Source organism: Cucumis sativus, chromosome 6, assembly GCF_000004075.3.
Source record: "Cucumis sativus cultivar 9930 chromosome 6, Cucumber_9930_V3, whole genome shotgun sequence".
Lineage (NCBI taxonomy): Eukaryota > Viridiplantae > Streptophyta > Magnoliopsida > Cucurbitales > Cucurbitaceae > Cucumis > Cucumis sativus.
Window position 1 is genome coordinate 27,805,899 of NC_026660.2, and position 13,049 is coordinate 27,818,947.

Consider the following 13,049-nt stretch of genomic DNA (forward strand, 5'->3'; position numbering starts at 1 on the left):
ATCACTTCTAGATTAGTTCTAACCTGCAAAGGCTATTAGATATTGTAAACCCTAAACCGTTTGACCTTTAAATTTCAGTGTTTCTATAAATATTTTTTGCAAATCTCAATATCATCCTTAGTTACTTTTTCACATTTTGAATGATCTAAATTTTGTATGACAACTATAGTTTATCAAACAGTTTATATTAGATAAAATTAGTTGTAATTCAAATTATATATGTTTTCACATAATTATGTTGATAATAATAATTGAAATCAACTAAATCATGCAAATTTAATATTAATTTTTCAAATTACTATCGCTAGCGTTGATTCAATTTAAAATTATGTGTTTTATTTAAGGAAAAAAAATATTTACTACAAAACCCCACTATTTTTTACTTTACATTTTTTACATTTCCCCTTAAATTAAAATTTACCCACGGTTTTATTTTTCACATTTCGCACTTGATTTTTCTTAAAATTATAACTAAACAACAATTATTTGAACAATTACAACATTTCTAAACTAAGTCTAGGTTATATGTTTTTTTTTAATCAGATGGTTGATTTTTCTTCTTTTTTATGTTAAGAACAATTCAATCCTTAACTTGAAAAACCTTTTACATGTTTAGTAAATCTTGCACCAAACAATATATTAGACAAAATTTTGTTCCGTACTTTACAATGTGTATGTGACGTTGGACAAATTTCCATAACCCTCTCTTTTGTTTCCACATTACCATAAATAACATTTTCTTTTTTAATTGGGGACGTCCCCATTCATTCACTCTTAAATCTCTTACTTCCATATCTAAGTTCAACGTGAAATTTTAAAACCTATAAAAATTATCGTTTTTAAAAAAACCTATATTTTGTTGTTGAAATTTAGCATGGGTAAAAAAGAAAGAAATAGAAAAGAAAGTTGAGCGTCAAGTATAAGTATAAGGCTACGAAAAGGGAAGGAGTTTTGGTTTAGGGTTCACGCGGAAAATGAAAATGAAAAAGCGGTGTTGTCCTCTTTAGTCTTCTTCTTCACCGTCATAGTCAGAGTCACACACGGATTTCTTCTCAACCTAAACCTAAACTCACAATCACATCTCACCTCCCCATACTCAATAAAAACACTTCTTTTTGTTCCTTCTTCTTCCTTCACACCCCCCTCCTTTTTTCTATACAAAACCTTCTTTAATTTCCACTTCTTACTTAAACTCATGTGCTTCAAAAAAATACATTTATTTTCCTTTAATGCATGATTGAACTTTATTCTTTATACTTTTCTACTTTAATATTTTAGTTTTTTAACATACACAAATTCCGTTATTTTTAAATATTTTAGAACGTAGACATTATATTTTATAAAATTATCTTCTCTCAAATTAATCTATTAATTCATTATATAGTAAATCTTAGGAACTAAATTACTATAAATCAAAAATTAAGAGACTAAATCGCTAAATTTCACGAACTAAATTGTTATTTAATCCATACATATTTTTATTTCTAAATATATTAAGATTTATAAAAATGTAATCTTTATCTTAAAAGTTGTCTTCCATTTTTATTACCTAATAACTTATTATTTATAGTTTGTTATAAAAAAAAAATATTTGATCAATAAAAGTATTACTTAAATTATTTAATAAATCTGATAAAAAGTAAAAAGTAAAATAGAAAAATTAAAACTATAAAGATTAAAATTGTACAAATATGAGAATTAAAACAATATTTTAACTAAGAATTTATTAAATAAAAAAATTTATAATTTATTACAATTTAGTAACAAAATCGTTATAAAATTACCGTAAATTGTTATTTTGATGAAAATTTGAACACTAAAGTGGTTTTAGCCTTATAAAGTAATCATATTTGTAGATCCAAAATTGTTGGTAGTCAATTTTCTTCTTTAATTTAAAAAAGAAAAAGAGGGAGTCTGTGACACATTCATGACATTTGATATCTGTAGTGTATAGACTACTAATATTTGTATTATCCTGTTTTTTGGAAACATTATTTTATTCATTCATTTCTTTATAAATATTTATATTTACAAACTTCTTTTAAACAAAAATTAGGAAACACGTTTTTATTAAATTATTATAAGGTTAGTTTGGTCGAGAAGAAATCAAAGTTGGAAGAGTGTTGAGTGGGGAATCTTTTTTTATTTTTTATTTTTTTGTTAATTATATTTCTTTTCAATTATCTAATTAAACATATAATTATAGTTATATAAGCAGCAAAAAGTAGGGAAGTGGGGTTTTGTTGAAAAATGAATTTGAGTTGTCTTATGATGAAAAAGAAAAGTAGTGGAGAAAAGGAAGCAACCCTAAAAGTATTTGCTGTAGTATTTAGTCCTAAAGTTTATATAGTTTCTAGATTAATACCTTTTGTTCATTAAACATAAATTAAACTTTTACTTTTCAAATCCTATATTTTTTACATTATTAAATATAGTATGTTTTAATAAATTCTAAAGAATCACTAAAATTATTACCTTGATTAAATCGTGTCAACTTAACATGTCGTTCCATCCCTACGTGATATAACTAATTGAGTTATATTTAAAGTGACTAGACGAAGAGACACATGAAATTGAACCCCTACTAGATAAGATTTTAAGATGTAACGTATATTATGATTTAGATTTTGTTGAAGGTAAGTATGATATGTATTGAATGAGTGAAAAATTAGTGAGTTGTTCTAAAAGATAAAAGCTGGTATATTCTTTAGTCCACTTGTGTAATAATTAATAGACGAAATCCATTTCATGTTTGGAAAAGACTACAAAGAGAAAAACAGGAATGAGTAAATAAAAAAATACAAATGACTTGAAACTTGACTAAGCTAATGAAAATTGACCAAGTCAGCTTTAACACCCAAAAAACTATATAAAATAAAAATCCAGCCTTGAGCTTATTAGACATTGACCATCAAAGAAACATCCAAGCAAACTCCTTTTGCCTCTTCTGGGTCACTACACCAATTCCTTCCTCCTCATTTATACTAAAACAAAAATTATATTATTATTAACACAAATTAAATAGGGTATACGAAATAAATTACTCAATTAAATTGCTTCTTAATCCTAACATGTTTCTTTAAATGGAAGAATTTAGTAAATTTTGTAAAACTATAATGTGTATTAGAGGGGAATTAAGGCCCAAATGTGAAAAAACTTCCCTTCCAAAATAACATTAAAATCCAACCGTAAAAGTAAGAAGCCAATTATTAAAAAAAGCCAAAAAAGAAAAGAAGAGAAAAGAAAAAAAAAAGGGGGTTGATTTTGTTTTCACATTTATAATGTGAAATGATTTCTTAATTTTGTATGAAGATTGATTGATTGATTGATTGAGAGTGTCCAAATTTGCTCCCATTCCTTCCAACACATTGGAAAGAAGGGGAGGGAGGGAAGAGGGTGGAAGATCAGATTACAGCTGAGTTGTGAAAAAAGAAGGGTTCTTACTTTGGAGAATTGGAAAAGGCTTTGAGAATGCTGATGATTTGATGATGGTTCGGTTCTTCCTTTTCCTGTTCTTTTAAGTTTTTACCTTTCTTCAAAAATTCAAAGGAAGAAAGAGAGAAATTAATCTCATTGACCGTCACCTTCGTCCCCTCTCTTTCTTCTCTCCTTCCTGCTGTCTGCTCAAAACTTTCCTCCCCAATATCCATTCTTCATTCTTCATCTAATCTCTGTCACTGATTACAAGTATTTATTCAACTCCAATGGTTCCTTTCCTTGAAACCCTTTGATTCCTTCAGAAACTAAATAATGGGTGTTTGTTTTTCGGCCTCCAAAGTCAGTGGTTCCAATAGCAACACCAATAACACCGTTGTCAACCACCACCGGAGAGGTAGCACCGCCAACCCTCAACCCAGCACAACCGATACAAGTCAAAATCAGAAGAGACCCAATGATAATCCCAAGAGGAACAGTCAGCAGCTTAAGATTAAGGAGAAAAATGTTTCGCGGCGGCAAAGCGGGGTGATTCCTTGTGGGAAACGCACCGATTTTGGGTATCATAAGAATTTTGATGAACGGTACACGATCGGTAAATTGCTTGGACACGGTCAATTTGGTTATACGTATGTAGCCATCGATAAAGGAAATGGGGATCGAGTTGCTGTAAAGAAAATTGAGAAGAATAAGGTATTGTTTCTTACAACTTATGATGTATGTTTTTCTCCCTTCTTCGTTTTTCTGAATCTACGGCCTTAATTAGTGCTTGGCTTTAATCTGCATTCTGGGTTGAATTTCCCCCACAACATCGTTTGGAAGAGCTCACCAGGTTTAAATTCGGTAGTTGAACGATTTTTCAGAGTAATGGAGCAGGAAGGAAGAACTTCCTCTGATGGAGGTTTTGAATTTGCCAATTTGGTATATGTTTTCTCTTTGTGGGTTTCGATACAGATTCATCGTCAACCCCAACATTTGCCTGACTTTATAGCAAGGGGCAGCCTTCACCCTTTAATCGCCACAGGGATAAAGAAAGTAGTTACAGATTTACCAGTTTTTGCAAGATCACGACTGATGTTGCAAGGAACCAATTCAGGGATCCTTGAAAATTAATCTGAATTACTTGGATTGGATAGATCTTCGTGGCACACAAGATTGAGCAGTTCTAATTGAATACAGCCTCTATCTGAATCTAAGAGTCATGGCTTTCTTTGTTTTTAGCCGAGAATCAGATTCTTCCTATCACCTTTAGTTCAATAGTTCTTCCCTAAAGATGCAGCCGTATGTTTCACTGATGGGTTCTTATTTCTGAATAAGAAAGGAACATATTCGTTTCTATTGAAAATTCTTCATTCAGGCCAATTAGGCAAGATTAATGCTTGTGCTCACAACTGTGTGGCTAGTTTGGAACCTTTTAGTACTGTATGGTCAAGAATAGGAGTTCACCTGCAAATGGCTTTTGGGTCAGAGAGTTTTCAAATTTGATTTTGAAGGGCTTTGTATGCTGTTTTTGGGTTGTGTTTGATACAGAAAATTTTTAATGTTGTTGCAGATGATTCTTCCCATTGCTGTCGAGGATGTTAAGAGAGAGGTCAAGATATTGCAAGAACTTACTGGCCATGAGAATGTGGTTCAGTTCCATAATGCATTTGAGGACGACTCATATGTTTATATTGTGATGGAGTAAGCCTTTTCTTTTGGTCTTTTTTCTTATAAAGACATTTTAATTGGATAACTGAACTTCCATCCTTGTTGTTTCTGCTATTGATCTTATTTCTTATTCAGTGGTTTCTAGGAAAAACAGAATCAGTCTGCAAATGTATTTGCTATAGTTCGTAATGATTTACATCTTAATCATTGTCCTTTTTGACATTCTGTATCAGGTTATGTGAAGGCGGTGAATTGTTGGATCGGATATTGTCCAAGTAAGAAATGTCAATCTTTTTTGTAATTTTTCACTTCATTCCAGCTGATGATTTTTCTATTCCAAAGTAAATATATACTTTAGTTCCCACATGTACATTCCCAAAATACTTTACAATTGTCATTTTCATTTTTTTTTCTTTGTTTCTGTTTTTCCCCTATTGCATGTTCCATTAGCTTTAATATCTAAAGAAAGTGGTTGAAGCAGGAAAGATAGCCGCTATACCGAGAAAGATGCAGCTGTAGTTGTTAGGCAAATGCTGAAAGTTGCAGCAGAGTGTCACTTACATGGCTTGGTACACAGAGACTTGAAACCAGAGGTAACACTACCGTCATTCATAATTCTAGCCATGTGATTTCTATCCTTCTTGAACTTAGGTCTCACCTGCACTTTTCTTATATGTAGAACTTTCTTTTCAAGTCAGCCAAAGAGGACTCCCATCTGAAAGCCACCGATTTTGGTTTGTCAGATTTCATCAAACCTGGTAGGAACAAGAATCTGACAAGACGTTCAGTATCCTATATCTACACTTCAAAGTCATTATTAGAAAAAGAGAAAAGATATCTTCTGTGCTTCCTCTCATTTTTGGTATAATGTGCAGGGAAGAAATTTCACGACATTGTTGGTAGTGCATATTATGTTGCCCCTGAAGTTTTGAAAAGGAAGTCAGGGCCAGAATCAGATGTATGGAGTATAGGGGTGATCACATATATTTTACTTTGTGGGAGGCGTCCTTTTTGGGATAAGACAGAGGACGGCATATTTAAGGAGGTATGGTGCATTTTATAATACATTTAGTTTATTTCAGATATCGTGTTTTATTCGAAACAAAATGAAATAGCTTGTGGAATTGGAAATGCTCTCTTGTTTTATTTGGCATGAAACCAATTAGATGATTGCATTCATTTTGGATTCTGCCATTTTTCAACTAGCTTATCAGCTCGATTATCTGTGGAACCTTGAGGATAAAGTCGTATTAAGTACACCCATAAATAATGAACTCATTGTGCTTGTATTTTACTATTTTTCCATTAGGTCTTGCGAAACAAGCCTGATTTTCGACGGAAGCCTTGGCCAAGCATCAGCCCTAGTGCTAAAGATTTTATTAAGAAGTTGCTTGTAAAGGATCCCCGAGCGAGATTAACTGCTGCCCAGGCCCTATGTAGGTCCCATATTCTTGCTAAGCCTATATAAATTAATTTCTGTCTGTTTTAGTTGCTTGAGTTTTGTGTTATTGTTTCTCCTCTTCCACCTGAGATAAAGCCATTTGGGTTGATTATTTGATTGCATTTTTCACTTTCCAGCTCACCGATGGGTTAGAGAGGGTGGCGATGCATCGGAAATCCCTATTGATATATCCGTTCTGAGTAACATGAGACAATTTGTGAAGTACAGTCGTTTGAAACAATTTGCTTTGAGGGTAAGGAAATGTTTCTCTGGAGCCATCTTTTAAAACCGAAAACTAGTTGGTCCCTTTGCATCTAATTTCTCCTTCTAATGATTATTTATTGTGCAGGCATTGGCTAGCACAATTGGTGAAGAAGAGCTTGCTGATCTACGTGATCAATTTGATGCAATCGATGTGGATAAGAATGGTTCCATCAGCCTTGAGGAAATGAGACAGGTAAGATAGTAGATTTACTCACACTAACACGAGTTTTTTCTTTTTCTCTATCATAATTGGTGATTGTCTATTTGCAGGCTCTTGCTAAAGATCTCCCATGGAAATTGAAAGAATCTCGTGTTCTAGAAATTCTTCAAGCAGTAAGTATACATTTACCATTTCCCATCATCATACTATGAGAATGTGGAGAAAACTGTTGGCTTTTGGTTACAATTGGTTCACTTTCTTGGTATTTTTCCCTGTCTCTTCTCGTAACTAAAGAATGCAACTAAAGTAGTTATATGGTTGATACAGATTGACGTCAATACCGATGGCCTTGTCGATTTCACAGAATTTGTTGCAGCTACATTACACGTGCATCAATTAGAGGAGCACGACTCTGTAAAGTGGCAGCAGCGATCACAGGCAGCTTTTGAGAAATTCGACATAGATAAAGATGGATTTATAACTCCAGAGGAACTAAGAATGGTATGTTCTAACTTCTCTCTCGCTTTTTTCTGGCTTGATACACATTCTACTCTTAATTTTCCCTTCCTAAGCTACTGGTTTAAAATAAATTCCATTGGGAAGGTCACAGAGGCCTTTAAACAATTTACTGATTGTCCGTTAACACTTTTCTCTTCGGTATGCCCACTCATGGACAGAGTTCTTAGCATCTGATTATACATCACATAACATTTTGTCAGGAATTAATTACTTTGACACAACCGTTGGTCTTCTATGTCTAATTTTAAACTGCTCCAAACTGCAACGAAAACCCATCATCTCACAAAATCAATGATTTCAAGAATCTAGCGATTTCAAGAATCTAGCTTTAGATAAAAGTTTGCATAATTTTAAATATGATAAATCCAACACGAATAATCTAGCTTGTGGCATTATTGTCTACCAACATAGTTCCCTTCCTGACCTCTCTCTGCCTCTATCGTACAGACTTCTCGTCTTGTTTTGCACTATTCATACACAATCTTCTTGCTTTTTGCAGCATACGGGCTTAAAGGGTTCCATTGATCCATTGCTTGAGGAAGCAGACATTGACAAGGATGGTAAGATAAGCCTATCAGAATTCAGAAGACTTCTAAGAACTGCAAGTATTAGTTCAAGACCTCATATTTAGACCTTCTAGTCCTCAAAATTCCCCAAAGATGTAGATAAGAAGGAAAAGTTGGGAAAAGAAGATGGAAAGAAGAGAGGGGGATCAAATAAGGCAAAATTCAGTCATCTTTAAGAATTTTTACTTGCTGAGAGACCCTAGTTACTCGTTTGATCGTCTTCAATGCCAGGGCTATACGATAACGAGTATTTTTTTAGGACTGTTAATACTTTTTTATATAGATATATAGTTTACCTTGGATCTGCTTGAAAGCTGCTCCAGTTGGTGTGGAATGTATTGTAGTCCTTTATGTTGCTGGGGTTTCTTGGTTTGTGCAATGGAAATGGCATATCTGATTACAAACTCTTAAAATGAAGAATTTGATGGAATATATTTCCTGGATACCAGTTTGCAGTTTTCCCTCAACTATCTTTATGGAAAGAAATTGTCTATTTGTACTTTTGGGTGTTTTCCCATTGTATTTATCAAGAACTTGTTTTATCAAAATAGTTTTTAACACATGTATTTTCTTATTTATTTTCTCTGAAGTTATTTTAAAGATCCAATTACTTTTGAAGTTTGTTTATTTTTACCATCATAAGCATTGAGTTTATTTTATTTTTACAAGCCAAGAATCAAGAATCATTTATGAAAATGCTGTACTCGGAGGTAATATCAAATTTTATCCATTCTTTTAAAAAGTGTATTTAAGAAATTGATCAGATTTTAAAGAGTTAACTATTCAATAGTTAATTTTGTACATTGATTGAACTTAATATTATGTAGAACTTGATGAGTCATATTATTAATAAATTCTCGATGACTCAAAAAGGTGCTTTGAATCTGTGAGATTCAAGAAATGTATTCAATTCTTAAGAGCTACGTGCGTGACTTCTCCAATAGTGCCATAATGAATGATGAAGTTCGCAATCAATGATGATAACAAACAAAATTGGAACCTTTTTCTTAAAGGAAAAATAACTGTAGACATGTTTATATTCTATATTGACATCTGTCTTGTTCACAACTTTTTTCAACTCAGGATTTTAATTCAATTAAAAAGGTATGACTGAACTTTTATATTGATTTGGTCAAAATGGAATATTGTGATATTTTAAATTTGTATAATAGATTTGGTCTAATTTTTTTAAAAATAGTATACTACTAAACAACAATGTCACAGTTGTAAAGATTGTTACAACTCAAAAGTCGTCACGTTTTGATGGAAAGTGATTTAGTGTATTTTCTTTGATGTAGGTACAATTATTGTCATGTTCAAAGTCATTTAAACTAATTTCAACCAATTTAGATGAGAATGGAAAGCACATCAAAATCAAAATGTGAATATAAGCATTTTCCAGCTTCACTTAGAGAGCTTTTGGACTTCTTCCCATTATGAATGGCCTATGCAAAAGTCTCATAACAAGTAGGACAGGGCACATGGACAAATATTTACAAGCAGATATTCCGCTTAACTACTCCCTAAATGCAGGGCACCGGAGAAATGATGTCAATGTCAGCCTATAACAGTATCATTTCAAAATATGGTAAGCTTCGTTAAATTAGATGTTGATAGCAGCCGTAACATCTTGCATCTCACTGATGGCCATAGTTAGGTATGGCAAGTAGTTAACGAATGAGGGATGACTGCTCACATTTTTAATTTGGGAACTTAAGCTAAAGCTCTTGAACTCAAATATTTGGTTGGAGAAGAAACAACCTTGAATTTAATCACTTTGATGAGGACAGTAATCTTGAATTTAATCATTTTGACGAGGACAGTAACCTTGAATTCAGTTGTTTTGTTTTGGGATGTCGCCAACGCTGTTAGAAGAGCTATCTTGAAGAACTTGGGATGAAGAAAACCTACTCGAAGAACTACAATCTGTAGCACTTTTTTCTTTCCTTTGCGATTGCTTACCTTTCTTACTTCCAGAGGATGCATCCTGAAAACGTACTCAATTATGTTCTTATTTGATCTACAAATACTTATGTGGGGTTCTGAAAACAACAAAATCACCTGCATTGTTGAAGATCCAGGCATCTTAAGTTCAAGGTCCGTTGCTACATCAGTAGATTCATCACACCTTTCCACATTACTACGCCTGTGCTGATCTGATGATTTACTTCTGGAATCTTGTTTGCTAGATATATGTGAGTTGGAAGCATATTGGGCAGATGGCTGATCCATCGGATGATTGGCAGCAGCAGTATATGGGACAAATGTGGAACAGGGGTTGGGAATAGCGCCGGGATTCTGATTTCCGAAGAAGGTGAAGGGCTGCAATGATGGATGCATGGGAATCGGTCCAGGGGGAACAGGAACAGGAACTGGGTAGGAATACGGGGGCCCCATGACAACCGAAGGATCCATTGTGGCCCAGGGAAACATGACCCTCAGTCTTTGCTGATACTGAGCATTTAGATTTTCAATGTCTGATTTTAATGAAGCCTTCTCTTCTCTAAGCTCATTCTTTTCCTGGGTTAGCTGTGGAATACTAGATGAGATGAGCACACAAACAGCCCCGAACCTTAGGTAATTGAAAATTTGTAAAAGAATTAGATATCAACCTCACGTGATTCTTCAGATAGAGCTTCATAGTCAGCCTTTAATCTATTGACTTCGGCAGTTAAATCCTTCAGCATTTGGATAGTGTCTGTAAGGATGGTAGCCTTGTCATTTTTAGGCCTATCTGGATCTGCAATAAAGTGAATAACAACGATGTCACTTCAAGTCATGAACAGAATACCGAAATGAGCCAGTCAAACAAAATAACACAGCCAGAGAAGTCCACAGCATCATGATAAACTATAAGTGAGCCCTATGGCCTTATGTGATAATTATAAGTAAATGGCACGTGCATACATGTATTAGTTATCATTAAACTGTCAAATAAAATATAGAAATGTCAAATAAATCAGTGAATTGCATTCTGCAAAGGACATTACCTAGAAAATTATATGAATCAGTTGAATGAAACTTGCACCCAGGAAACATTGAGCAAGAGCAAGAATTCTTTCGATGTTTAAAATCAATGCAAATTCTCCTTGCACTAAAAATTCATTCCTAAGATTTTGTCAAGCTCTGTAAAACACTAGAGCCCGTTGTTCTAGGTTACTAGATGTAAATCAATATAAAGGACACATATCTAACTAAAAATGTGCGGAGAACATGCCTTCTTGGCTAATTATCATACTCTCTCGACTTATTAAAGGAGGGAAAAAAAAGTAATAGGCCTCAAATAACATATATTTTAACTTTACCTAATGTGTTTCCGAGCTCAAGAAAGTGTTCATTCAGTCTGTCTCTCCTCAATTTTTCACGATCTGCTTTTTGAATTTTTCTCACTGCTATTGGATCTTTTACTTCTGCATCTGTTCTTAACCTGAGAAATGCCCAAAAAAGGGATGAAGAGTTAATGAGATGAAATCCAAGACTGAGACTTCCTAATATAACGTTCGTACAATCAGTCCATGTCATTTACACGGACTGCCTCTCTTTCCTCATGTAAATGAGGCTTCCAAAACTATCCCTTTGTTAAAAGTTGAAACAGTCAAGTTTCTGAATCCACAAAATTCACTCTGCTGGCTCAGCATCTTACTATCTTTTCAATTGACTAATATTTTTTCAACTTAGACACTAGTTTTTGTTATTCCTGATCTACTTCAAATTTCTAAACTGCACACGTTTGTAAAAATGTTGTTCTTGAAAATTGACTAGATTCAAAAGTGTTTCTTAAAAAGGTGAAAAAAAGGTAACAGTGACTCAACTCTTTAATTTATAAGAACTAAAAGGGGCTTCTTAATGATAAATTCAAAGAATTAGAATGTTTAGTCAAGTTTGCTTCCCAATTGAATCGTGGGGTATCGTTCTCACTAGTAAAATTCCACTGAAAAATACGAAAAGTCTCAAAAATCAAACACCATTATCCCTTAAGCAACAAGAGGGAGTAAAGATAAAAAAAAAAAAAAAAAAAAAAAAAAAAAAAAAAAAAAACCCGCTAAGAATTTCATCTGGGTTAGTGTCAACAATACTAGGTCAGTTAAAAAAACCAATCTTCATCCCATATTCCCGAGGAAGATCGACTACTAAAATTGCACAATACAAGATATGAAAACAAACTGTTAACTCAACCCATAAAACCATCCATCCAAAACACTCAATTCCAGATCAACAGCATATAAGCCTGATGCTAATGAAAATCCACAACCCCACAAACCTGGATTCAGTAAGCTGGTTGCTAAGGTGACGAGTGGAGGACACAGCAAGAGACTGAGGCTGAGGCTGAAGAGACGAGGAAGGAACTAACTCAGCTGGTACAACAGATTGAGAGAAATCTCCGGTCTTCCACTGTTCCATAAGGATCCCAAAAAGGGTAGTTAAAGAGAACAAAGGAGGAGTAAATCTCAGAGTTGAATTCCTCTGAAACCTCCTCCAAGAGATAAAGGGAAATCGGGAAAACGAAAGGGAAGAAGACAATCGAAGGATGAAAATTCAGCGCCGGAAAGAAGAAATTGAGAGATAAAGGGAAACAAAAAAAAAAAAGAAAAAGAAGAAGAAAAAGAAAAAAGGGAAAAGGAGTAGAGAAATGCGTTCTTACGCTAACACTTCCACTATAATACCGAAAGGATACCACAAAATCCAGCACCAGATCGTGGACTCCACGAGCCACGACCACGAGGATGCCCCGCGCCCCCAACCAATCTAGATTACAACAAAAGGGCAGCTTTTCACTGCTCCCGTTACTACTCAATTCCCCCTACACCTCTTCTTTCTTTTTCTTTTTTCTTTTTTCTTTTTTAATTATGATTGTTCATTATTTATTTCTCTTAACTTCTAACTTTGCAATTTTCAAGTTTAGTCAATCTTTTTTCTTTTTAAATTTTAAATATTCAGTCAATTTTCGAGGTGTATCTTTATAACATATACTTCTAAAGTTTATATTTAGACTCATTTGAATTAGGAGATCAAA

General features: G+C 33.6%; 2 protein-coding genes across 2 annotated transcripts; one reads left to right on the forward strand and one right to left on the reverse strand.

Annotated features, from left to right (window-relative positions):
- Positions 1-3,311: 3,311 nt before the first annotated feature.
- On the forward strand, positions 3,312-8,531 carry LOC101222854 (calcium-dependent protein kinase 28). Its single transcript, XM_004134815.3, has 12 exons — positions 3,312-4,128; positions 4,988-5,118; positions 5,319-5,360; positions 5,567-5,678; positions 5,765-5,843; positions 5,961-6,130; positions 6,395-6,521; positions 6,664-6,779; positions 6,876-6,983; positions 7,061-7,123; positions 7,278-7,451; positions 7,969-8,531. Exons 1-12 carry the CDS (start codon positions 3,751-3,753, stop codon positions 8,098-8,100), a joined length of 1,632 nt encoding a protein of 543 aa, XP_004134863.1. The 5' UTR covers positions 3,312-3,750; the 3' UTR covers positions 8,101-8,531.
- Positions 8,532-9,399: 868 nt separating this feature from the next.
- Positions 9,400-12,732, reverse strand: LOC101222613 (transcription factor bHLH121). The gene is made up of 5 exons (XM_011659742.2): positions 12,297-12,732; positions 11,341-11,462; positions 10,648-10,775; positions 10,097-10,564; positions 9,400-10,022 (listed from the first exon to the last, which is right to left on the reverse strand). Exons 1-5 carry the CDS (start codon positions 12,434-12,436, stop codon positions 9,870-9,872), a joined length of 1,011 nt encoding a protein of 336 aa, XP_011658044.1. The 5' UTR covers positions 12,437-12,732; the 3' UTR covers positions 9,400-9,869.
- Between the last annotated feature and the right edge of the window lie 317 nt (positions 12,733-13,049).